Source organism: Prionailurus viverrinus, chromosome E2 (genome assembly GCF_022837055.1).
Source record: "Prionailurus viverrinus isolate Anna chromosome E2, UM_Priviv_1.0, whole genome shotgun sequence".
Classification (NCBI taxonomy): domain Eukaryota; kingdom Metazoa; phylum Chordata; class Mammalia; order Carnivora; family Felidae; genus Prionailurus; species Prionailurus viverrinus.
Window position 1 is genome coordinate 13021960 of NC_062575.1, and position 26286 is coordinate 13048245.

The following is a 26286-nucleotide window of genomic DNA, read 5'->3' on the forward strand; positions in this document are numbered from 1 at the left end:
AGAAGGCATAGACTAGAGCCGGGCTCCACGTGTTAGAGTTCTAAGTAAAGGTCAGTAGTGCTTCCTTGTACATGTGTTGACCCTATTCTTGCCAGTCTACTTTTGGAGCTACCTTTTCTGACATTTTGGTTCCATTGCAGTGTTGACTCCTTTTGTCACGAGAAAAAAATTCATTTGGATAAGCCCATCAAATCACAGGGATTTAGTTCATTAAACACGTAGTGATCACCCACGTAGTGTGGGTGAGTCAGGAATGAGTAGGACATGGGCCCTGTGTACAGTGAGCTCCAAGACAACAGGGGAAATAAGAACACCCCCCCCCAAATTAGCAGTGATAGAAGTCAGAGTATGGAAGGGATCCCCAAAGGCTGTCTATCCCCAACTCCAGCATCAACCAGGTAGAAAAGACAGGTGGGGAGGTGGGGGGGGTGAGACAGGCCGGAGGTCAGAAGTACAGAGAAGCACAGAGTACTGGTCCCACGTCTCCCCTTGGGAACTTGGGCAGGTTTCTTAATCTTCTTGGATTTCATAGTTAACTCATCTCTAAAATAAGGAAGTTGGATTAAACAGCGTCTCATATGGTCCCTCTTTTGTGCTCTGAAAGTAAGTATGTGGTTATAATTTGCTTGTATGATGGTCTCTTCTATTACATTGTCTCCTTGAAGCCAAAGATTATGCCTTATGTATTTGTGTGTCCCTAGGTCCAAGCACAATGTCTGGTATACAGTCATTTCTCAGTAATCTCTGATGGAGGAGTACAATGAATGACTGACTCTAAATTCATTCCCAAACCTAAAATTCTGTTCTGTGGGCCGGCTGAGTTCCTGAGGCCAATTTTAAAGATCTTGGGGAAAGATGTGCCCACTTTTCCTTCACAGTCAGTTGCAGTGTCCTGCCATCCTCTCTGCTTCCCCTTGTTATCTTCCTGGTTCTTTCCCAGCACCTCTTGGAAATAACAGCAGGATCCAGAGCATCATGAGGGCAGCTGGATAGAGCAGTGCTTTTGCTACAAAATGAATGGAATCAGTGGATTTGTTCGGGTGAATCTGAGTCCATGCTTCTGAGGCTGGAGCCAAGAAAACAAGTTACTAATGTCTTTCTGACATACTCAACAGGATAGAGCTTATCATTTGGTTGCAGTGAATTTTGTTAAACTTCCATTTCTGTGACTCAAGAGAAGCAGAAGAAGTTCTAGCAGATTATCATCATAAACTTTGAGAAAGGAAAAAGATGACTGTCATTTTGCCTTTTTTTGCCCCTTTTACTTTTTTGGAGGTTCTGAATCTGTGTGTGCGAGGTCTTCGTGGGTGTCTGGTGTTGGCAAAGGTCGTTGGGCTGGGTGCTGTGGAAAGGGAACAGAAGAGAATTGCTTATTGAGGGATAACGAGCTCGAATACACGAGAGAAAAAAGCTTGGTAGGAGCTGCTTTCACCAGCAAGGCCGCTGCACTTAGCCAGGCGCTCTTTCGGCGCAGAAGCCTGCTGCTTTAGAGGAGAGGGGAGCCGAGGCCATGCGCTTGGACAGGATTAGTCTTCACATCGAACTTACGGTAGTTAGGTCAGTAGAGGACAGTGGCGTTCAGGAGGAGGGGGTTGAAAGGCCATTGTTACATTAGAAACATCTTGGTAGCCACATACCAGACATGTCTGAGAATGAGCAAGTGAATGGTGCGTTTCTTTGGACTTGGCCTTGCAACAGGTGGATGAGGAGTCTCTTGAATGAAATACCGTGGTCTTCGGTGACACAGCTCACCACAGTTTAGAATCAAGATCTGAAAATCCATGGCTGGGGAAACAGGTGGTCTGTCAAAGGCGACCCTCTGGTAGTACCTTGCCCTTATGACTTAGGATCCAGTACAAAGAGAAATCGGTGGCTCTGTTGATCTGGTGCCTGAAACTGCACTGGTTCCTGCTGACAGCAGAGGGGTCTCTGAGGGAATTCTGACCTCCCCCTTCCCACAGCTGCCGGAGGTCTGTGGGAGGCAGTGCTAATAGACGCCTCCTGACGAGCCGCCCCTCTCGGGACCACTGCAGTACTCTCTGCGGCACTCTTTCCTGGCCAAGAGAGCCAGCCGCCCTTGACCAGAAGCTGAGGCTTTCTTGCCTGCGTCTGCCCTCCTGAAAGCCTGGTTGATGAACCTTAACAGCAGAGCTAGGGCCGAGGTCATGGTACACGTGCCCTCCTGAAAGCTGTGATGGAGCGATGCCAGGCCTGTGCCACTGCAGCCCCGTGTCGAGTGGTGGGGCATATGAGTGCTCCAGAGCCTGCAGGGACCCCACGCCCTAGATTCCAGAAGAGAAAGGGCTCTCAGTCATGATGAGCCTCTCATGTTTTGGCTGCTGCCATAAATGTGTCATTCACTTTGATGTAGCCTCAAATACAAGACAGGTAATTTTGCTTTCGAGACTTATCAGATTAGGAAGTCACAAACCACATTCATGATCCAGTGAAGACAGACCTGGAAGCTTTCCCTTAAAGCATATTAGGCACAGGTGACATTTCGCTGGTGTTTAGTGGTGAGCAAGGCAAAGGGGGATTATGGCTTTTTACTTTTATGGAATTCTCTTCACTGTTAATGCTGCAAAAGATCATTTTCTCAGACTTCTCAAAGTGATTGTCAGAAAGATGGTATAATTTGGGACTACCATCAGAACTGCAGCTGAGGGTGGGAGATGCTGTACAGAGCTTATGGTGCCGCTCGGGTGGAGGGACCAGGTTGTCATGAGCTGAATGATGAATGAAGGCAAGTAGAAATCACTCCCCTCGGGGCGCCTAGGTGGCTCAGTCGGTTAAGCGGCCGACTTCGGCTCAGGTCACTATCTCGCGGTCCGTGAGTTCGAGCTCCGCGTCGGGCTCTGTGCTGACAGCTCAGAGCCTGGAGCCTGTTTCAGATTCTGTGTCTCCCTCTCTCTGACCCTCCCCCATTCATGCTCTGTCTCTCTCTGTCTCAACAATAAATAAACATTAAAAAAAAAAATTAAAAAAAAAATCACTCCCCTCAGAATCCCCAATTTAAAAGTATTCTGAACACCCTTTATTCTGTAAAGAGCTGATTCCCTCCCTCTAATTGTTTCTGTGATCCATCCGGGTGACGTTGATTGAGTGCCTACTGTTTGTAACACCCAATCCATGTGCCATAGAGAGATTTGGGGACCCGGAGCTTAAGTACCCTCAGAGAGACGGAGCACGCACGAGGAAAGCAGTGTTGTGCCTAAGCACTTAGGTTCCCCTCAAAGCAGGACCTCGGATAAGTCCGTTAGTGTAGGTCGTTCTTTGGGAAGCCGTCTTCGGGCAGCAGGAGTGAGGAGGTAGAGGGAGGGGATGGGGCAGGAGGGAAAGCCAGTATGAGAGTGTGTTTCCAGGGCTGCAAGGGTTCCTTGCCACCAGGACTTCTAGGAGCATTCAGATGACCTCCTGGAATTGCTTGTGTGAGGACAGGAGTCTGCGCCTTGTAGCCGTAGCCATCTGGGGCCATCAGGGTGGCCCCAATGGTATGACCTCCACCACGCAGCCAGGCAGTGCTTCCAACATGTAGGCAGGATCAGAGGAGGCCCTGCAGCCAGAAAAGGAAAGTCTCGAGGTGCATGCTTTTGGTAGATGTTGTCAGCAGTGATTCTGAGCCTGCTCAGAAGTGCCCAGTGTGGCGGCAGCTAGAATCAAAGTTCTCAAGCATCTGCTACGGGAAGGATCGGTGCTCGAATGGGTGCCCTAGACACAGCACCAGGAGGCATCTCATCCAGAGATTGGCAAAGGGTCAGAGAAGGCTTCCTGGAGGAGTCACCCCTAAGCTGAGACAAGACCAGATAAATGGGAGATGAACTCTAGGTTCAGGACTGTATGGTTGGACCTTAGCTTACAAGGGTAGATGTGGTGAGGGAAGATGAGGAAGAACTTTGCAAGTTAGGAAGAAATGTATTCTTTAAAAGAGCAATGAGGGGTCAGGGAAGGGACATTTAAGCAGAAAGACATGATAAGCCTTGTGTTTCAGAGAATTCCCCCTAATGATGGCACGTGGACTAGAGGCCAGGGTGGAACAGGTGAGTGGGCTGGGACAAAACAGGTCAGGGAGACGAGAGAAGAGACTGCAGAGTGCTCCAGAAGAGATGATAAAATAGTAAGAACCAGGGCGGTGGCAGTGAGGCCAGGGAGGAGGGGAAAGATGGGGGACGTACTCAGTATCTGTACCCTCACTCATGCTCTGCTCCTGGTAAAAATACAGCCTGGGTGCGTGCGTGTGCGTGCGTGCCTTGATGAGAGATTGTTGTAGGAAGTGACTTATGTGGAAAAGAATTTTTAGAAGATGTGAAGTGAAAATCACAGAGAGCTGTTTGGAAAAATTTTAAGCAAACTGGGAAGTAAAATAGCTGTCAAAAAATATCTCAAGTAGATTCTCAGCTTAGACGTGAGACCGCACAGGGCACCGCACTGGGAGTCAGAAAGACCCTGCTTTGTCCTGGCTCTGCATGTTCTATTGGCTTGACCTTTGTTGTGTCATGTAGCCTCTCTGAACTTTGTTTATGTGTCCAATTCAAAATGAGGACGAGGATGCCTGTCCAGCCTGTCCTGCGTCCATCTTAAGCTAACATCGTGTGGTGGGATGTGACCACAACAGGGGAGCTAACATCCTCCTGACCAGCGTGAATAGGATGAGGGTGTGGAGGGTCATGGTTTGGCCCCCGGAGTCTTGTGTTCGGTGTGGACACCAGCCTGTCTGCTCGCTCTGAGGCAGGAACGGGCCATCCTTCACTGGCCCTGTGCTGCAGGGAGGTGGGTTTCAGAAGGGTTAGCATGACACCAGATCCTCTCGAGTGTTCCTCCCCCAATTCGGAGATGCAGTGGTCCTCTTTCACGGGCCATAGTAAGAGTACAATGAGAAAATGGCAAGGGAAGCACTTGGAGAATTAGCATTCTAGGCAAGTGAAAGGTATGACTGCTGATGTTATCAGTAGGACTTACGATGTTAGCTCATACAAGTTGTACATGTTTGACTCTCCTACATATCCCAGTAAAGCAGAAAGTAACTCTCAGTTTCCTGTGTGGTCGTCTACAACGTGTTTTGACCAAAGGCCATGTTCCTTCCATAGTTCTTCGCCCTGATACCACCTTCTTACTAACTAGCTGCATTCTGTTTTCCTTATTTTATCTTCTACATTTAACAGTGACTGGAGACATGTGACCTGCCAAGACTTGAACTTGGGCGTATGGGGTTTCTCCCATAGTCCATGATCGTGTCACCAGCAAGTAGAACACAGGCTGTATACTCCCTCCTTTCAGGGTGAGGAATGTTCTCCACCTCCTGGGAAAATCCAGGGTCCTGACTCACAGGAGTCGAAAGGAAACTGACCTTAGAGTCTTGTTAAGATACTGTGACTTCTGCTCATCAGTGTTGGGATCTGTTTCTCTTTCTCTTAAAGGAATTCCCTGGGGCTTTAGGGCACAAATGATGACACTGACTCAGGGTGGCTGACGTTTGTTACACCTTTACTCTGTGCCCAGTGCTATGTTAAAGCACTTTACCTCCAAGATACACTACAGCCCTGTGAATAACTAACTATTCACCTGGTAGGTTATAGGAAACCAGGGCAGATGTGGTTAAGTAGGCTCAGGTCACACCGAGCCAGAATATCTACAGAGGCATGTGACTCTAGAGCCGTGTCTGAATCATGCGGCGCGTCTCCCTCTCTGCAAGTAGAGACCTGTCCTACAGAGCAAACAGAGGTCTTTAGGATTTCCTAGTCCTAGGTCCTTAGAGCCATCAGAGATGTTCAGCAGGAAAAGTGCATTCGAATTCTGGTCTACTTAAAGTGTTCTCTACACCAGATAGGAAGTACTCTAAATACAAAAAAAAAGGTTTCCATTAAGATAAAAAGCTCAAATCTAGGGAGCCCTGCAACAATCAGAAAAACCATGAATCAAGAGATGATTGTTCTTACATGTTTACACATTTCGTTTTTTCGCTTTCCCTAGGTTAAAAAGATCAAGTGGCATGACCAGCCTTTTGGGGAAAATTGGAGCTAAGAAGCAGAAGATGAGCACCCTAGAGAAGTCCAAGTTGGACTGGGAGAGCTTCAAGGAGGAGGAGGGCATTGGTGAAGAACTAGCCATCCATAATCGAGGGAAGGAAGGGTAAGGAGTAGTAGATTACGTTCCTCTGAAAATCCTGAACACTCGGAAATAATTCATTATAGCCAGGCTGCCCAGTGTAAGCAGGCAGGCACTTTTCGTAGTGAAACAAAAAATGTGAGCACTTTGGCTTGTCGGTGCGGCTCTGTTCTAATGCGGAGCAGACCCTCTGGGTGAGCAGCACACTGAGGGGCAGCGGGGGAGGGGACACGAGAGCAGCCCTCCTCTGGGGGCCAGTCACACCGGCCCAGCTGCCCAGCCGAGCTCCCTGAATGACTGCTCCCGTGAATTCTAAGTCCCCTGGTTTGGTCACATGGTCAGATCTGGCTGGCCGTGTCAGCCTTGGCCTGATCGGAATGGTTTGGCCTTCTGAGGAGCCAGACCAGCCCAGTGCTTCAGGAGCTGAGGCAACAGAGCGCCCGGCTGTCGTTGCCTTATCGCGGGATTGGTTTTGCCCGTGTCACTATGGCCCAGCCTGGGGCTTCAACCTGTACGACACACCGGCCCTCACACAGCACCCAGGCTGTCACTTGCACCCTCGTCTTCACTGTGGAATACAGAGAGGGCATCCGTAGGCTCTGTATTGAGGAATTATCAAAAAAGATGGTGTTCGGTGAACACTTAGGAATCTCAGAAGAAGTAAAAAATAGAGTTACTACAGAACAGGGTCCATGGCTCAAGGTCATCACTCCCTGCCCCCCTAACAGTGAAAGGAAGTGTTATGTGGCTGTCAGACAGCTCTGGGTCCTCACCACCCCCCTCATCAGGAAGGGCTCTCCCTGCAGCATACTGGGCGTTTCTGAGGCTCAGCTCCTTTGCCTGTTAATTGGGGTCATGATACCACACTCAGGGTGACTGTGAGGATCTCATGAGATAACACATGTAACACATGTATAACATACATATCACACACATGAAGTACATAAAACCCTTTGCAGAGCCCCTGTCACGTAAAAGGATGCATTAAGTGGTAGTCATTCAGGTTATTTGTAAGTTAAGTTATAATAAGGACAGGTAAGGGGGTTATTGGGAGGGGGTCACATTTCTAAATCAGGCCTCAAGATTATTTGAATGAACCTGGAAGCTGACCAGTATGTTCAAAAATTTTTTTGTTAAGTGACTTCATGAGCTCATTTAACCATCAGGCTTCTAAGTCAGTCTGTCAAAGATGGAATGCCCCAGGACAGAGGCAGAAGTGCCGAAGCCTCCTGGGGAAGGCCCAGGATACGTTTATTTATTTATTTTTGAGAGAGAGAGAGAGAGAGAGAAAGTGAGAGTGAGCACAAGCAGGGGATGGTAGAGAAAGAGAGGGAGGGAGACACAGAATCCAAGGCTCTGAGCTGTCAGTTGTCAGTGCAGAGCCTGACTTGGGGCTCGAACTCACCAACCATGAGGTCATAACCTGAGCTGAAGTCGGACACCCAACTGACTGAGCCACCCAAGCGCCCCAAGGGGCAGGCCCAGAATACAGCACGGGCAGGAATCTGTGTTATCTAGAGAAGGCCTCTGACCTTGCCCCAGACCTCCCCGCCTTTTTAGCTCTGGTAACTCACAGATCTTTCCTCTTCTCCACATTTGCCTTCTGATCTAAAGCAGCAAGGGATCTGCCAGTGTGTGCAACTTTATTGCTCCTCTGAATATTGATCGTATGGGTGGGACAATGTTCGTTCTGCTGAAGTTAATAGAGATCTTATAAAAGTAAGGAGTGGTGCTGTTGAAGATAAGGGAGAGTTAATAAAATGTAGACTGGAAGAGAAAACAAGATTAAAAGGACATCTGCCCAATGAGGACTTTTCAGGCAATGGAAAATCACGTAACTGGGTTAGGGAACTACTAATAGCATAGAGCTCTTAGGTGCTCTGCTTTCCCTCCTTGTCTGAGATCCTCCCCGCCCCCCTGCCCCATTTGATTCTGTTGATCTGATTCTGTTTTTCCGGTGCAGATCTGATGACTTCTTTGCCCTGCCTCTGGCTGTTCTCACCTTCCCTCTCTAGTGCCCACCCCCACACCTCCCCTCACCTGCCTTTCCTAGCTCTTGTAGTTGTAGTAAAGGGGCTCAACCCCTAGTCCAGGGAACATGCTGTAGCTCCAGGGTCTCACCTTGGTTAAGCGTGAGGATCCTCTGGGGGTGGTTTCCAGAGTTGAGGTGACAAGGCCACCACCCCCCATACAGAGCTGCTGAATCAGGAGTCACAGGTATCTGTATCTTTAACTCAGTCCTCAGGTGCTTCTGATAACACAGCCAGGGTTGAGAATCATGAGACCATAACATCAAAATTCTAGAGATGAGGGCAAGATAGCCAGCTGCTGGGTGAGCCTTTCCAGCACACACGAAACTAGAGAGCCACCTTCAAAACAGGGAATGTCGAGAAGGGAAAGATTTCTCCTGAAAAGGGAAGGAGCATAAGAACCAGACCTGTAGGTCTGCTTGGGCAGAGGCAGCTCAGGCCCCCAATTCTCCTTCACAGGTGCCAGCAACAGCAAGGACTCAAGGGGAGGGAATCTCTGAGGGAATGTGTGCAGAATCCCAAGAGGTATATCCCTGGAATAAAGGTGATCTTTGCTGAAACCAAGAAGGGGAAAAGTCCTATTTGATAACATCTCAAACGAGGCACCTATGATTGGCCTCTGCCATATATATTTAGAAGACTGTGACCTTTTTACAAGTACCAGATTTAAATTGATCTCATACAAGAATTCAGATCATAACTGGTGATAAAAATATTTCTGTTCTGCATTCTTGATTAAAATAAGATTGGATTGAGATTAAAAGCTTATGTCATGCTTTTTATATTTTGATAGTAACTCCAGTTCAGTACATGCTAACACGTCTTCCCCCTTAAAAAGATTTGATAGAATGTGAAGCTAGCTTGGTCAGTTTTGGGTTATTACTGTCCAATTATTTAAAGGCAATTTTGCCATCTTAAAATACGCATGTAAGGAAACAAGGTACCTTGAGAAACTGCAGGCACAGGACCAGGTCTGTTTTAACATGTGTGTCTGCTACTTGCATTGACATTTCATTAAATGTCAATAAACTAAACGCTCCAGTGAAGAGACAGGGATTGACACATTGAATTAGAAAATAAAAAACAACTAATTTACTGGTTAAAAGAGACACATCAGAACAGCGGGATGCAGAATTGGTGAGAATAAAAAGATGGGAGACAAGATAAATCAAGTAGCCACTAACCAGAAGAAAGCTGATGGAGCTGTACTGATACTAGACAAAATAGACTTTAAGGCAGGAGCATTGCCAGAAACAAAGAGGAGGTCTCCTCGTAACGCTGAAAACATCAGTGCATCTGGGAGATTCGACAGCTCATGTTTGAATGTCCCTCTTGGCATTAACCACCGAAGCGTGGTCACTTCTCGCAACTCAGCAGCCCCACACCAGCCGTGTTCCCAACAGAAATTCAGTTGTGTGTTCCCCAAAGACAGGTGTGAAGATGGCAGTGATAGTACCTTTCATAATATCCCCAAACTGGAGGCAACTCAGGTATCTGTCAATAATGCAGTAGACAAAGGATGAAGGTCGAATTGGCTTTATTAAACGGCTCGTGAATTGGGCAGCCTCCCGTCTACCACGTAGAGGGCTACAGAAAGGAAAGGGTTTTTAAAGGCAGGACAAGGAAGTCATAAGCAAAAAAGGATTATTTCAGGTGAGGTCACCTCCATTTGATGACAAAACGGTTCTAATAGGTGGATTACCTCATCTTTCTTTGGCAGATAAAGAAGGCCCATGTGACAGATTACCTTATTGGTGCTGACCAGAAAATTCCTGACTGACCGGTTAAAGGTTACATTCCTAGGGGGTTGAAACTGCAGTTAGGTTAGGTATTAAGTCTGGGTTTACTGACCTGGGGCCTTAACCTAAGTGACACCATTTTGGGCCTGAGGTTTTTTTTTTAGCAGTTCTCACACTGGGGTACTCTTTAGTAATTGGAATGAACATGGATAAATTTCAGCAATGTAATATTGCACAGAAGTTCATGCAGTTTGATTCCATTTATATAAAGGTCAAAAACAGGCAAAAGCAGTGCTGTCCACTAAGTCATTTTGTGAAAGAAGCAAGTCGCAAAAGAATTCACACTGTAAGTCTACTTCTGTCAAGTTCAGAATTAGGCACAACTAGACCATAATGTCGAGGGAACAGAAACTTCAAAGGCAAGCAAGCTCGCACCTGGCTGGTCTGGCGCTGGTGGACGAGTGACGCAGGGGCCTCCTCCAGGCCACCAGCATTCCGAGTCTTGACCTGGCGATGGCCGCGTGAGAGCTCGCTAGATGATGATTCGTTTGCCTTGCCCGTTTCGTACACTTTAGTGTGTGTTTTACATTTTACGGTAAAACTGAATTGAAATTGAATTCAAATCCTCGCGCTACTACCAGCCTGCTATGTGCTTTAGCCCATTTCTTCACCTATTAAGTAGAAACTCTTCAGTGTACCTCTCGAGTTGAAGGGGAGATGTCTGGGGTGTTTATAAATATAGTGAGTCCTCTGCTCACTCTTCTTTCTCCCATCTGCCATTACTGACCACACCCCATCAGGGGCCTTACTCCTTCAAATTCCCTCCTGGTGTATCCCTGCCCAACTTTCAGTAATGCTTTCCACAGAGGTGGCAGATACAGCTCGGTGGCATCTCCCCCCAGTCTCCCTGGCTAGCCTCTTCCTTCTCTGGGCTTTTAAACTTGGGAAGTTCCAGGGCTGAGCCGGGCAGCCGTCTGTCCTCACATTCGCCCCACACCCCACCTCCCCCAGGAGAGCTCACTAGTTCCACAGCTTAGGTACCACTGTCTGCCGACGGCTCCCAGAAAAGCTCTCCTCTGCCTGACCATTCCGCCGAGCTCCAGACTCCCGTATCACCTGTCGGGTTGACATCTCTATTTGCGTGTGCAAGACACACATCAGATTTAACACCCAAGACCGAATACTTGCCTTCCTTCCGTAGACTCCTTCCTCAGACTTCTCAGAAAACGGCACCATCACCACCGATCCACCCGTTAAAAGAAAAACGTAGGAGTCATCCTTGATTTCCTCTTTCTGCTCACTTCCTGAAAGTCCAATAGACCATTGTCTCGTAAAATATATCAGTCCATTGCTTTATCCGGCCCCACTGCCGCTATTCCAGCATAAGCCACAGATGTCTGCTGGGCTCCCTGTTTCTCTGTCTGTACCCTTCCCTCCTTTCTTCCCAATAGCAGCTAAAACGGTTTTTGTGTATGAGCCATTTTTCCTCTCTTCCCTGCTGGAAGCCCTCCAGTAGCACTTGCAGTCAGGGTTCAGCTTACCCTGGCATTGTAGGCCCTTCGTGAGCTTTCCCTTGCCCACCTCATATCCCCTTCTCCCCTGCCCATGACAGCCCAGCCTCTGTAGGGCTCCTCTAGGTCCTCCTCCACGATGGCTCTTACTTGTCACTCGAGTGCCACTCTCTAGAGTAGACTCCCCCCCGGAAACCATCAGTCACATCACCGTGTTTGAGTATGTTGTCGTGTCGTTCCATATACAGTGAGCCTCCAACAGCAGGGGCAGGTTCACCACCCCGTCACCAGCATCTAGAAGAGAATCTAGCCCAGGGCAGGTGCTGAGCCATTTCTCTGTCTAAATGTCCATCCCGCCGGCGGCCAGACAGCATGGCTTTGTTTTGGAATTAGAATTAGCCACCTGGAAAAGAAGGGCATGATACATCAGAATGATGTCTCCACCCAGACATCATTTCCAGGCCGCACAGTTGGTTAAAATGCCTATACCCAAGATGATCAGTCACCTGCACAGTAAAGAGTCGCTGCTCTTGCTCTGAGCCCTGCACTCCCGAGCCAGCCTTGTAACCCGATCACACGGGTTCCCCACAGTGTTCGTGGTAGGCCTGGGGCAGGGATCCGTACAAAGTGAATGAGAACAGGCCCATTGGGCTTGGCTGCTGCTGGCGATCAAACTGAAGGTCGGGGGTTCGATGATTGGAAACCAGGTACATTTGTGATGTGGAGAGACAGGAAGGAGAGCCCAGGGAAAATCATGTTTTCTGCATTCTACCTCTAGGACCCCCAGGAGTCCGTCTTTCAGAACCAGCACAGCCTGGTGAGATGGGAGGAAAGAAGTGGAGATATTTCATTAAAATGTGGCCATTCTTTCACTCTGAGCCTCACACACTCCTCCACCCTGTGGCGCGAGGTGGGGGCACGCAGGCTTGGCGGCCCTGGGCAGGTTGCTTCTTTAGTTGCATTTCTCCGGCAGAAAAGGGCATATCTTATTACGTCCACCACGGGGCTTTATCTTCAGCCTGCCTCCACTGCCGCTGCCTCCTGCTGTTGGGACCTGAGCTGACCCGCGTTTCCTGTCGTGTTTGTGCCGCACGGCATGCTTGCTTGGGGAACTGAACGCTGGCGCTCTTGGAACAGAGCAGTAACGCGGCTGGAAATGTCCTTGGTCGTGTACCTGCTTCACCTGTCCTGGCACCTCCCTGGGCTCTTTCCCTGACTGGTGGGTAGGAGGCCTCTCACTGGCGGAAGACCGGGACAGCCCGCCCAGTGGGCCGTCCCACCCTCAAAGGCCTCTGATTTCTGGGGCGGGTGGAGGGCCATCCTTCCTTTGCTGCAGCGTGGGTACCTAAGGAGTGAGTAGGTACCAACATATTCCCTAGAAGCACTTTCTACCCTTCTCTTACCTTCTGCCATTTTTCCCTCCCTCCTTGCTGGCCTGGACCTCAAACAGCTGGTACCAGAAGAGTAATTTGGGTTGAAAGATCAAAAAGATGTTAGAGCCTGTTGTATCTAACCTGGTTCTGAAAGGAAAAGCTAGAGAATCCCTTAGGGTTTGATGCTATTAGCATGTTTTATTAATGAAAGTAAGGAGCTGCTTCCTCTTAAATGGGCCACATAGAGCAATAGTAGCAGGAAGGGATGATGGCCCCACCCCCCACCCCTGGCTTCCCAGTGGACTAGGCCCAGTCAGGCTGGGTCCCCCAGGAGTGCTAGGCACAGGCCAGAAAAGTGCCATTGCACTTGTCAGCTGGTGGTTCTTTTCTGAGACTGTAACCTGCTTAAGGTGCCTGAAATTTCCTGAGGCTCCATTTAAATGGGCCATCTACCTGGACCACCTTGGAGGAGGTGGCCTTCCCCCCAACCCCTTGCTCTTGGTCTCTTAGTTCCTGTTCCAGCTGTCCCAGGTTTTGAGGCTTTGTAATGATACAGTTAAGTCAGAAGTGGGAAGCAAGCGGGGCACCTGGGTGGCTTAGTCGGTTAAGCGTCTGACTTTGGCTCAGGTCATGATCCCGTGGTTCACGGGTTCAAGCCCTATGTAGGGCTCTGTGCTGACAGCTCAGAGCCTGGGACCTGCTTCGTGGATTCTGTCTCCTGCTCTCTCTGCCTCTCCCCCGCTCATACTCTGTCTCTCTCTCTCAAAAATAAATAAAACATTAAAGATACAATTTTTTTTAAAGAAGTGGGAAGCAAGAACCCCTCAGTGCTCAGCTGTTTTTGTTTTATTGTTTACAAAGCACTTCTCACAGGCTCACTGCTTTGTCAGGGGTATTGCCATTTTTATTCCTGCTTTACAGAGAAGAAAAATACGGCACAGAATTTAAGCGTCTTGCCCAAAGGCAAACATACATAGTAAATATCAGAGCTGCTCTTATCCTCTGCACCTTTCCTGTCTTTTGGCAGGTGGGGGGAGCCCATGTCCAGTAGAAGTTTTGTTCCTGGCCGGCTCTCGGCTGGATCCTGTTAGCAGCTGCCGATGGCTGTGAATGGGGAAATAAAGTTGCCAGGCCTGCCTTGATGACTTTTGTCTGAGTTGCCCTTGAGAATACAGTTGTGTTCTGCACATGTGCCCTCTTGGCTGCCTGAATCCTTCCCTAAACCTGAACTCTGCCTGCAACTGCCTGTACAGCACCCAGCTTGGCTTCACTCGATTGTGTCAAGGTCAGCTGGACCTAGCACAGCTTCTGGGAACCTGCAAGGCCATCATTCGTGCTCAGTGAGCATCCTAATTTAAGTATTACTTCCTCTTTAAAGGAAAATCTAGAAGACCACAAATGCGCAAAGCCAGGTACTTCCCCTTCCTTGCCTCCAGGCACTCTCTGACAGGTAGCACCGGGTGATGGCTCTCTTGCAACATGCCCTAAATTCCTCTCTATGGTTCACCCCCTTTTTTTGCTGAACTTCAAGGGTCATTTAGTTAGAGCTATCAAAACACTGATTCTCATCTCGATCTTAACCCAGGGCGGGTGGAGTAAGGTGAGGGGTGATGATGGCTGTAGTGTGGCAGAGCCCTTTAGTCGATATTGGTTAGCTGACCCCTCTGGAGAGTCACGGGCCCCTTGGTGATAGATGGCAGGTGAGCTCATTCTGTTGCATGTCTGCTTCCCTACCAGTCTGCCCTGTCTTCTCCCTTTTATCAAAAGGGGATCCACGGTGTCTGTGGCTTTCCTGTCTGTCAGGGAATCTGAAATTCACATTTAACCAGGCATCCTGTATTTCACTCACTAAATCTGGTGGCCTGACCCTGAGGACTTATATCAAACCCAAGAGCAGGCTCTGCTGCTGTTTCCAGCCATTCTGGCCTCTGGTTGGTGGTTTAGACACAGCAGCTTAGTTCCTGATCCCTGACCAGGTGGGTAGTTACTAGTCGCTGATAATACCCATCAAGAGAGCTGACTGCACCTCTTGGATCCTTTGTCCTCGGGACCCTGGCAGAAGCCGGCCTCCCAAAATGATGGTGACAACATTAGCTGCCATTTTATTGAGCACCTGCTCTGCTAGGTGTTATGTGTACACTGTTTCATTCAGTCCACACAGCAGCCCTTCAGAGTAGGAATGATTATCCATTTTTCTTTTTTTTCTTGGCAGATTAGGAAACAATTGGCAAAGTTATGTGGTTTCCCCAGAGTCACACAGCAAGTGGCAGAGTCAGGGTTTGAACTCAGAGCCACCTCCGTCTCTGCAGTAAGGCATCGGGCTGGTGGCCACAGCCTTAGGCTGGAAGGCAGATGGGATGGACCGCAGGAGGGAAGGCAGGGCCTGAACTCAGCAAAGGAACACGGGCTCCTGAACCTGGTAACATTCTCACCCTAAACACAATGACCTTGTAATGACAGATGCACATTTTACACAGTGCAACAAAAGAAAAATTAGTGCAGAGATTCAATTATGTCTCCCACTTTCAATGACAGTTTTGCTCTCTCAGTAGATTAATTAGCAGCACAGAACCCCCCCTCCCCCGGGTGAGACGCAACCCACTTTATGGCACAAAGGTGCATTAAAATGCAGCTGTGTCTCATTAAGCTGCCAGCCTCTCCTCCTCTGCTGCCGGCTTCTGCCTCGCACCTCCTTCCCAGCCTGCCTGGGAAGACGTGGGGAAGCTGTGTCTGCCGAACCTGGCCCCGTTAGGGCACACAGCACTGACCTTTTAAGGGGCCCCTGTATGTATGTGGGCAGCTGCGCTCACTCGCCTTCCCTTAGAGGCACTTCAGGGAGGCCTTTCTGGACCCAGTTGGGCAGAGGGCACTGGAGATAAGCAGGAAAGGAAGGAGGGGGCTGAAGTCAGGGGCTGAAGTCAGTGGAATCCCTTTTTTTTTTTAATGTTTATATTACTAATTTTTATTTTTGAGAGAGAGCCTGAGCAGGGATGGGCAGAAACACAGGGGGACAGAGGATGTGAAGTGGGCTCTGTACTGTCAGCAGCAAGCCAGATGAGAGGCTTGAACTCACGAACCATGAGATCATGACCTGAGCCAGAGTCCGACCCTCAACCACCTGAGCCACCCAGGTGCCCTGGCAGTGGGATCCCCATAAAGTGAGTGCTTTGGGTGCCCTCTTGAGCTTCACCGCAGCCCCAGGAAGTAGTTTCCACGAAGACCCTGTTCCTTCCATTTTCAGCTGCGCCTTTTTTCCCATTTTGCTGTACTATACACAGGCAGGATGCATAGCTCTCTCTCCCCCACCAACCCAGCACACCACTAAGACCAGGAAACACGGCATCACTGTTTTGCCATTGAGAAAAATGAGGCTTCGAGATCTTCAGTCCTTGACCAGTGTGGCTTAGCTAATGTGTAACAGAGCTACCCACTGAACCTTGCTCAACTAAGCCTGTGTTCTGTCCCTAAAACCTTGTTACAAAACTGCCCCAGCAGCCAAGCCGTGGATGAATTGTTGCTTTCTCTTTTTCATTTTACTTTCAACGACATCTGAACCAGAAGCGTCCTTGTTTAGACCAAATGCCTGTGGCTTGGATGTTCCTAAGAGAGTCGCGGGTGGTCACTTGGTCATTTGTTTGTATGCACTATAACCGGTGATCCTGCCGGCCAGGTGGACCGTTCACACCTGGGGGGATGGGACAGGGTGGGGGAGGCATTGTTCTCCTACAGGATTCTTCTGACAAACATTTTATACTTTCTTCTAGGTACATCGAACGGAAGGCTTTTCTAGACCGAGTGGACCACAGGCAGTTTGAAATCGAGCGAGATCTCAGGCTGAGCAAAATGAAACCCTGATGTTATAGGGGGAAATCAGTAGCAGCTTAATCCTGTTTACAATGTGAGCTTCTTGTGCGTCTGTGAAATGTTTCCGGTGTTTCTCATCACCTGTTTCCCAGCAAGGTCTTTTTTCTACGTTGAACTTTCTGTCTTTGTATCTTGACCTCACATGGTTTCATTCATTTTACCTTTAAAAGTTTGTCCTTACAAAAATAAAAATAAAAGTTGGTCCTACAAGAGGCTGGCGAAGATGAGGGCCCCACTGGCCTTCCCTTGACTCCGCTGTGAAGGCCACACGGAAAGCCCTGGGGAACAGAGCTGACCGGCCTGGTGTGAATTTCTGGGGCCCTTTCTGAAGTCGGCCCTGCCCCAGAGCCCGAGGGAGGGAGGCTCACTTGTGTGGGTGGAGCACCAGGTCCCAGGGCAGTTTGGTTCTGGAAGCTGGAGCTTCTCTCCGGATCTCGTTCTCTCTCCTGAACAGGGTTCCTATTTACCAGTATACAGTCAGGCTGAAAATAAGCATAGGCTGCTGCTGAATTCGGGAGATTTTCCCCCTTTGGCCTTTTTCCTCTTCCTAGAGTTCAGGTCAGTTTAAGATGTGCTCCCACCTCAATAATTCCTTTTTTGTTTGTCAAAGAAGACTCTGAAAGACTTTCCTTAGGAAATCTTAAATTCCAGACTTCATAGTAACAAAGCAGTAAACCCCACAACTTGCTTTTCGGGGGGTGGGGGTGGTGGTGTCTGGGCATCCTGAGTAACATGGACAGGTTTAGGGAAAGGTAGGGTTTCAAAGACTGGGAGCCAGTGCCTGCCTGGACATCTAACAGATGTGACCTTGACCATAGCTTGGCTTTCTGAGCCTTCGTTTTCTGGTCTATAAATGGTTTGAGTAACACCAGTACCTCATCAGGTTGAGATGAGCTAATGACACACCTGGGGTCCCCCATCCAGTCCTCAAATATGGGGTCAGAAGCTCATGGTAACCAAGGCCTGATCCTCCACACCATATGGGGTCATGGACCTTGTCACTCAGAAAGGTAGTTTACTGGCTACATTTGAACCCATCGTCTGTTCATATCCACTCGGTTAAAAAACTCTAAACGTAATAATACAGCCCTTCGGGGCAGCATCAGAGTAGGTGAGGCCTCAGTTACGGTCCTGCACAGGATGCAGGAGTGAAGGAAAGTCCTTTAAGGTAAGACAAGCCAGCGCTTTGGTTAGGGCATGGACATCCGGTCCTACAGGAGCCACAGCCGAGGCAGAGATGCACATCCTGCTGTGGGGCATCTTGTGGGCATCATCGCCTTCTGGGTCCTGATGGCCTCCAGCACTACTCCCTCAAACGGTTCTTTGGTTCTTTGTCTCAGCCACCACACCACCGTGTCAGCAACACGTGAGCCAGCTCCTCGTCTGGCTTGCAAAACGACCTGGAATCCTACGGAATAAATGGTGCTGAGCCCATTGTAAGTTAGGGTCTTTCTTCTTTAGCAAATGTTCACACCTTTGAAGCCTCTGAGAGATTAAGACAGTAGCCGCAAGAGCCCGCTGGGTTCTTTGTGCCGGTGGGTTTGCTGTTCTTGCTTTGCCCCAGGGCGTGGAGAGAGAAGTCAGATGTGGTGGTGAGCACCATGGCCGGTGCATTTGCCCTTCAGTGTGTGCTCATGATCCAGCCCTCACACCGGCTTCTCCGGCTGTGCCTGCCATGGATTGAAATTACGGCTGCAGAAAGGTTGGTTCCTTTCAGCTAACTCTTGACCTAGCGAGTGTTCTCTCAGCAGATGTACCGCACACATCTAATCTGTACTCGGTGACTTTTTACACATCCACGTGTCTTCTAGAGAGCCCCTCAAGAAGCAGCCTGGTGGCCAGCCTGGCAAAGCCAACACCAGGCCTGTCACGAGTGGCCACCCCCAGCCACCAGGTTTCAGGAGGTGCTGTGCTTGTCAGAGCCCCACCCCGCCCCTCCCTGTCGACCAGGCAGGCTGCAGCAAGCAGAGGCAGTTGGGTTCTTTTATATCAAAACAGCAAAAGGAAGCGAAGAGAACCCCACTCTTTACTATCCAAGCCACACGGGAGCCTTCTTGACACCCTGCAACCGTGTGCCTTGTGCCACGTGGAAAATCCCAAGCAGCCAGTAAAAAAGATCAAAAGCCCTTCCAGCCTAACCCCCTTTTGACAGAATCTGGCAGCCTGTCAGGGAATGCATAGCTATTTGCACCATTCTGGTAACAGATGCCCTTCCTCCCGCCTTTGTGCATCCTGACTTTCACATTTCAGATAGTTTCATTTGCCTTGACTTCAGCCGTCTCCCTCTTGATCTGCATGTAACCTCTTTAAGAGCTGCCTGTATTGGGGCGTCCGGCTGGCTCAGTTGGTAGAGTATGCAACTCTTGATCTCAAGGTTGTAAATTTGAGCCCCAGGTTGGGTGTAGAGATTACATAAAAATAAAAAATCTTTAAAAAAAAAAAAAGCCACTTGTGTTGAATAAGTGCATCATATTGATGAAGCGGCTTCCTCTGGTTAGTACATGTGTGTATGTGCACACACATGTATCCTACAGTGAGACTTTTCAAAGCAGCTTCAGAGCAGCCTTTCACGTATGTCTCACTGGCCACGGCTGGTTCATCTGACTGCCCCCGGCTGTAGGGGAGGCTGGAAAAACCTGTCGTGGAAGATGGGGGGTGGAATTAGGAATAGGTGATAGGTCTGAAAACCAGCGGTACCTGCAACACTCAGTTGTTTGTAATAAACCGACAGGCTTTTCTCCGTTTGGTCTTTAAAATTGTCACTAAGGAGTGGGTGGGCTCAGAGATGGAAAGAGATGGGCCATGTGTTGATAATTGTTGGACCTGGACCTTTCACACTATTCTGTTTTTATTTGGACTTGAGTTTTTGACAATAAATTGGGTTTTTTAATTGGACCACAGAGCTAGAACTGACCTGTGTGTCAGAAAGGACTGTGAAGTGTCCGGGCTCTTTCAGGACAGAATGGGCAGCTCCCGGAGCCCCGTTCCCCACCCTGAAATCTGACAGTGACCAGGAATGTAGTGGCAGGGACCCCTGGTCTAGGAAGAGGTGCTCTCCACCTCCTAGGATCCTGTGCTTGTTTTAACAACTTGGAAACCCATTTATAGACTGTATGTTGTCTCCTCTCCCAGACTCCTCTGACCCGTATGTTCACTTACTGTTGTGGATCAGTTCCAAGGGGAAGGAACTGGCCAGCGAGACTGGTGCTTGGGCACAGGCACAAATGGCTGTTTCTCGTAAGGGTAAGCCAGGCCCTCAGAGACAGGAACCTTCTCACCCCTGCCAGGCCATCTGCAGCGCGCTGAATGAGCCCCTGCTGCCAGCCAGGGACCCAGCAGAGGACTAGGGTGCTCACACAGAGGAAATGGCCCAGCCACTAATGAGCAGGCCTGCATGAGTCAGCTGGTGTTGAAATCTGGAGGGGGTGAGGTGGGTGCTCCTGGGGGCGCTTGAGGCAGGCAGAGACCACCCTTGGGCCTTTCTCTTGGTTGCCTGTACTCCTGTCTGAGCCCCATCTGTGCCCTTAGTGGGACCTACCTTCCCAGCCAGTGTTGCCACTTGTCCCGGCCTGTTCCTACCTCGATGTCTAAGGCCTCGGAGTTGTCTCAGCGAATGCCTGGCCTTTCTTGGTGAGCCCACTGAGGCCAGGCTGGGTGGTAGGGCCGACAAGGGTGTTACCGTGTTCTATCAAAAATCTCCTTTTTGGGGGGCATGTGGGTGGCCAGTCGGTGAAGCGTCCGACTTTGGCTCAGGTCGTGATTTCACAGTTGGTGGTTTCGAGTCCTGCGTCGTGCTCTGTGCTGACATCTCAGATCCTGGAGGCTGCTTCAGATTCTGTGTCTCCCTCTCTCTCTGCCCCTCCCACTCCCCTCCCTCCCTCCTTTTCTCTCAAAAAAAAACAAAAAAAAAAATTTTTTTTTTAATTAAAAAAAAAACTGCTTTGCAGCAGATAATGTATAGCCCACAGTGTTTCAGAACAAGTGTACAGTATTTTATCTAGCTCTTCACGTCCACATTTAGTGAAAACTATTCTGCCCAACCCCAAAGGAAATGATTTCGCTTATTCCGGGAGTCGGGAATTGTCACGGAAAACGTGTGTGGGAAGTGGAAAGACTGAGTCACTGCCAAGAGGCACCTGGGCAGGGGCACTGAGGGCCCCCAGGCCGTGACATGAGTGACTAAGGAGGCGGGCCCAAGGACACTTCCTGGCTGGTCCACGGAGTCCCGAGAATCCCTGAAAGTTAATTCCTGACCTTGCTCTGCCATCCGTCTTTGTCTTCTCGCCCCAGATGGGTGGGTCAGATTTCCAGGGCATCTGGTGCCTTGCCATTACTGAAGAAACTGCCCCCAACCAGCAGGAGGTCAAAGCAGAAAGCAAGCTTCCTTCTGCGGTTCTGCTCACCTATTTCCCGAGGAACACGGCGCTCTAATTAGGAACTGGGTGGCAGGTCTCCAGGGAAGAAAGGACCCATATAGCGCTAAGTCTTGAGAGAGCTGAACCCATCGAGCTGAGGAGGAGAGCCTGGAGGACAAGTGGTGGCAGCTTCCTCGACAGCCATCTGCAGATCCCCATTTTTCAGAAGAGGAAACTCTGAGGTCACACCGCCAAGCCGCCAGTCACCACACCTACATCTGGTGACTGGAGGGCCGGATGGGGGCGGGGAGAGCGAGGCTCAACTGCCTCGCCTCATCTTCGGTGTCCCAGCTCACTGTTGGAAGGTGCGTGTTGGAAAGGAAAGCCGTGAGTGCGAGGGGACGGCAGAACCAAACACGGGAGACAGCTGGCCCGCCCAGTGTCAAAAGTTTGTGTCAGGAGTACGCCACAGGTGTGGGCACACCGCCCCCCTTCGGTTTGCCTCTGCTCCGGGGCAGCAGTCCAGCCGCCCTCTGCAGCGGGAGGGGTGCCCCACTAGACCCCCCGGGGCCTTATTGGGACAGGCCTCTGCAGAGGCACCCCTCATGCCTAAGCGCTGCTCCAGGACCACACTCCGTGCTAAGCAAGGGGCACATGGTTGCCCCCTCCTCTGGGGTGCCGCCTGGAGGGAGGGACTGGGTGCCTGGATGACCGTTCCTTGGAGTCGAGGAATGTAAATGCCTCTCCCACTGTACCTCCTTCCTTGGGTGTGTGCACAGTTCCTGCCTCGGACTTGTCTGCAAAACCTTTCCTTCATGCTCTCCTAGAGCAACTTAGATCCCCAAATACTATCAGATGTGGTCTTTGTGCACAGGCAAGTCGGCCACAGCAAGGAAAATGGAATATGGAAGTCCAGAAGATTTATTTGTTTATGAGCTATTAATTAATTAAGTTTTTATTTATTTTTAGATAGAGTGCACAAGCAGGGGAGGGGCAGAGAATCCCAAGAAGACTCCGTGTCGTCAGCATAGAGCCCGATGCGGGGCTTAATCACAAACAGATCATGACCTGAGCCGAAATCCAGAGTCAGACACTTAACCAACAGAGCCACCCGGGCACTCTAGTCCAGAAGATTCTGCCCTGCGTCCCGCCACTGGAGTGGCCCAAACCACAGAGACCCTCTCTTCAGGTTCTCCTCTCCATGGTCTGCCAGTGAGCTTTTATTGTGTTGTTCCCTCAGAAAGCTGATGGGGTAAACTGTTGATCTGTGCTTAAGTAAGGTATGAGGCAGCTGCGAGGGGGAGGGGACCGAGAGAAATTAACATTGCATAAGGAGACCACCACCCTAGTCTGACACACTGGGGTTGTTTGCCCTGCCCCTCACCTGAAATCCTAGCGCTCTGCCACGGGGACCCACGTGGAGTAGCTCCGAGTCTCAGATTCTTTGTTCAGAAGGTTGCCGACAACGGTGAATAATCCTGCTCTGCCTACCTCACAGTGGTTTATTAAATGAAGTACATTATCCAAGTGTTGAGTTACTATAATTGTGCACCTGGCCCCCAGCTCCCTAAGACAGCGAGGCTTATGTGAGTATAAAGTAGCACTTTGAGGAACACCCTGGCAATGTCAACTCTGGAGCTGCTCTCAGCCCATGACATAGCAACTTTACTCCAGGGCTGATATCCTGGAGAAGCAGCACAGGGAGCCAGGCTTGTTGATGGTCATAAAAAGCTGGAAACCACCCATCAGGAGAAAGGATCAGTTGTGAAATAGTCACGCAGTGGAATATCGTACAGCAGAGAGCCGAACGAGTAGGGCTGCGCGCCTCAGCACAGATGAGCCTCGTAAGCAGCATTGATGCAAAAAGCAACCAGCAGAAGTCCTAATGTCTGATCCCAGTTATACAAGTTCAAAATCGTGAACACGTAATTGTTGCCCAAAGCTGCAAATGCAGTAAGTGCCACTGAATTTTACACCTTAAAATGATTGGGTTTGTGTTGGGTGACTCTCACCTCAAAAGCATATTTTAACTTGCAAAAGATATTATATCTTGGTTCAGAATATGTAGAGTATATAATTATATATATAGCATACATATAAGTTATAATTATATATAATGAATGGGTGATAGACACGAAACTCAGCATAGCGGTTACGGCTCATGGGATAGGGAAGGTTATACGATCAGAGAAAGACAAGGAGCTTCATTTACACATTTTACACATACCTTGAACGGGGAAGTGAGGACACAGATATTTCTTACATTATTCATGATACCTTTATTTTCTGAAGTATTTCAAGACTTTTTTTCTTTTTTTTAAAAAAGACAAGCTCACATTTAAACTTGCATCACCTGGTCCATTTTACAGAGAGACGTCCAAGGGATGCTCAGGGATGCAGGGGTTGCCGTGGTGATGAGTTTACATCCCTTCCTGGGCTAGCAGGCATTCCAGAATGACATTCCCAGATGGCTCCTGGAACATCTCCTAAGGAGGCCAATGACTCACTCAGGTGAACTACCAGGTGCCCCCCAACTTCCCTTTCTCTGAAAAGCAGGTTGGGCAGCAAGGGGAGCTGGGGGGAGGGGGGTGGTCTGTGCTTGGACTGTACCCTCCCCCAGCATACCCAGTGGTTGGAGTACTGCTGAGTCAGCCTTCCCCTTGCCCACATGGCCTTGACAGATGCACACAGACAGGACACAAAAAGGCCATATGTCAGAAAGATGCTGCAGCAGGCCTTGACTTGTTAGATGCAAATAAATAGTTCTGACCCAGATAAATGAGCTTAAAATGTGAAGATACCGAAATGAATTACAGTGTGTGGGTTTTCTAGTGGAAGGTATGGAGCTGCCTATCTTCAGACTCCGCCCAGTGTCCTGAGCTGTCCTGAGGGCCCTTGGGCCACAACTGTGACATGGGGCTCCTGTGGGTGTCTGCTGTGGGTGGTGTGGCCAGGCTCCTCAGGGTGTGACCACTGCCGCCCAGCTCTCTTTGGCTTTACCTCTTCACCTGACATCTTTGCATCATAACCTAAGTCTGTCTGTGTTTGAGGCACCAGGACTGACAAATGGGAGACATTTTTTAAGTCTGGCAGATCTTCGGTGCCCTGAATCTGGGGCAGGGTTGACCCTCCGTGTTCTGGACGCTTCAAGATTGCCTCATCTTTACTGCTGTCTTTGGCCGGACCTCACAGTTCTGTCACAGCTCTGCCATAGAGCTCCATTATGGGAACTTTGAATTTGAGGTTGGGATCCCGAGGAAAAGGAGGGATTCTGCTCATTTCCAATCGCATACCCTCCAGCCCTCCTACACCAACAGTGTCTGGTATGATCCGTGTGTGCCCTTAAGACTGCTGTGGACAGCTGGAGCTGGAAAGGATGAGAATAAGCATGGGCTTCTTTTGTCTTTGCAATGCAAGTGGTGTTTTCCACAAAACTGCAAATACCCCATGTGGTATAATAGAAAAATAAATAAATATTTGGTTTCTGGTGCAGTTCTGGGTTGCTAAAACCCTTGGGATTTGTATGCTAGTGGAAGATTCCCTGGAAAAGTTCAGGATGGGGACTGGTCACCAGCAAAACCACCCCTGTAGCTAGAGGGTTAAAACTTTCAGCCCCATCCCTGGACCTCTGGGGAGGGAGGAGAGGCCAGAGATGGAGTCCAGCCAGACCAGTGATTTAATCAGTTGTGCCTGTGTTATGAGACCTGGGTAAAAATGCCTCAAGCACAAAGTCTGGTGAGCTTCTGAGTTGGAGGACACATCCATGTACCGGGAGCGTGGTGCACCCCAGTTCAACCGGCACACAGGCTCTCGCAAGGTGCCCTTTTGGGCCATCTTCGTCCATTTCACTTGTATCCTTTATAACAAACTGTAATAATAAATAGAGCACTTAACTGAGTCTGTGAGTTCCAGCAGATTATCAAACATGTTGGGGGTGTTTGCGGGCTGGACAGGGTGAGTAGTCTGAGCACCCCATTTGCAGCTGGCGCCTGAAGTGGGAGCGGTCTTGTGTGACAACCTCTCATCTGTGGGGGATGGGGAGGGGGGGGGGTCTGTGCTAACTCTGGGTAGTCAGGGACAGAACTGAATTGAACTGTTGGACAACCAGGTGGTGTTAGAGAATTTGTTAGAGGCCTTGTGTGTCTATTAACACCAAACGTCTACCACAGGTGACCTAGAGGCAGCGTAATCTAGTGAGACACCCCCATTGGAGAGTGACCTCAATGAGCACGTGGCTTGGCCCCCTGCTTCCCCTGCCCCCATTTGTGCATCTGTAAAGCAAAGAAGAAGGATTAATCCTGGGGAGTGAACACGAGGAATCTGCATTTCTGACCAACAGCCAGGTGATGCTTATGCACTGTGAAGTTTGAGAACCTCTGCCCCTTGCCTCCCTACTTATTAAAAATAAAAAAACCTCCGGCTATGCATTTAGGAAAATTCCATCTTCCTTTATTCTTGCCACTTCAAATAATTCAAACTCCTAAATTCCTGACGCATCAGCAAACCGGAATGAGTAAGCCCAGGTTCCTTCCCTGCCGTCTGCTGAGACCCACCTGCAGGAGCTTTCTCCCCCTTGGAAAAGCCTTTGGAAGCCCAGCAAAGAGCTTAGCAGGAAGCCCTGGAAAGTTACCAGCAACTTGGAAAAGCAGCTGAAGTAAGGCCTGGGGAAGCAAGCAAGAAATTCAAACGACAAAATCCACCCAAGTCCCAATAAACACAGCTGAAGAGTCAACGCTTCGCTGCCAGGTCGGCCCCAGATGGCGGGGCCCACGTGCACACACGCACGTGCTCACACCAGCTAAGCTGAGTGTGTAGTGTGTCAGCCAGGTTGCCCTGCAGCTTGGAGAAGACCCAAGCCACCAGAGGCACAACGCTCCTGTCAAAACAAGCCCCGCGAGAGGCAGATTACCCCAGCTCCCGCCAGCCGAGCCAGCGCGGGCCTTCCTGCCAATGTGAGCTTTGCCTGCACCAGGCTTTGCCTCTCTTCTTCTCCCTTCTGATCGTAGAAGGAAACTGTTCATTGTTGGAAAAGCAGAAAGCAGAAAAATTGGAACAGAATTTAAATCTCTCATCATCTTACTAACAGAGAAAACTGCTATCTACGTTTTGGGATAATTTGAGACTTTTTCCTGTATTTTTACATACCTTTTCTTAAGGCAGTTGGAATTATGCTATACCTGTGCAGCTCAACACAGAACCCACCGACCACATGTGGCTGTTTATAAATAGGGGCGCCTGGGTGGCTCAGTTGGTTAAGCGTCCAACTTCAGCTCAGGTCATGATCTGAGTTCATGAGTTCAAGCCCCGGGTTG

At 49.5% G+C, this 26286-nt stretch overlaps 1 protein-coding gene across 2 annotated transcripts in view; it reads left to right on the forward strand.

Annotated features, from left to right (window-relative positions):
• The window catches only part of CFDP1 (craniofacial development protein 1), a 124818-nt gene extending 107987 nt beyond the window's left edge, over positions 1-16831 (forward strand). For both annotated transcript variants that reach the window (XM_047835416.1, XM_047835417.1), the window contains 2 exons: positions 5968-6126; positions 16520-16831. In XM_047835416.1, coding sequence (XP_047691372.1) covers positions 5968-6126; positions 16520-16610 — 250 coding nt within the window. In that variant the 3' untranslated portion in view covers positions 16611-16831. The remainder of the gene's footprint in view (positions 1-5967; positions 6127-16519) is intronic.
• Positions 16832-26286: the final 9455 nt, after the last annotated feature.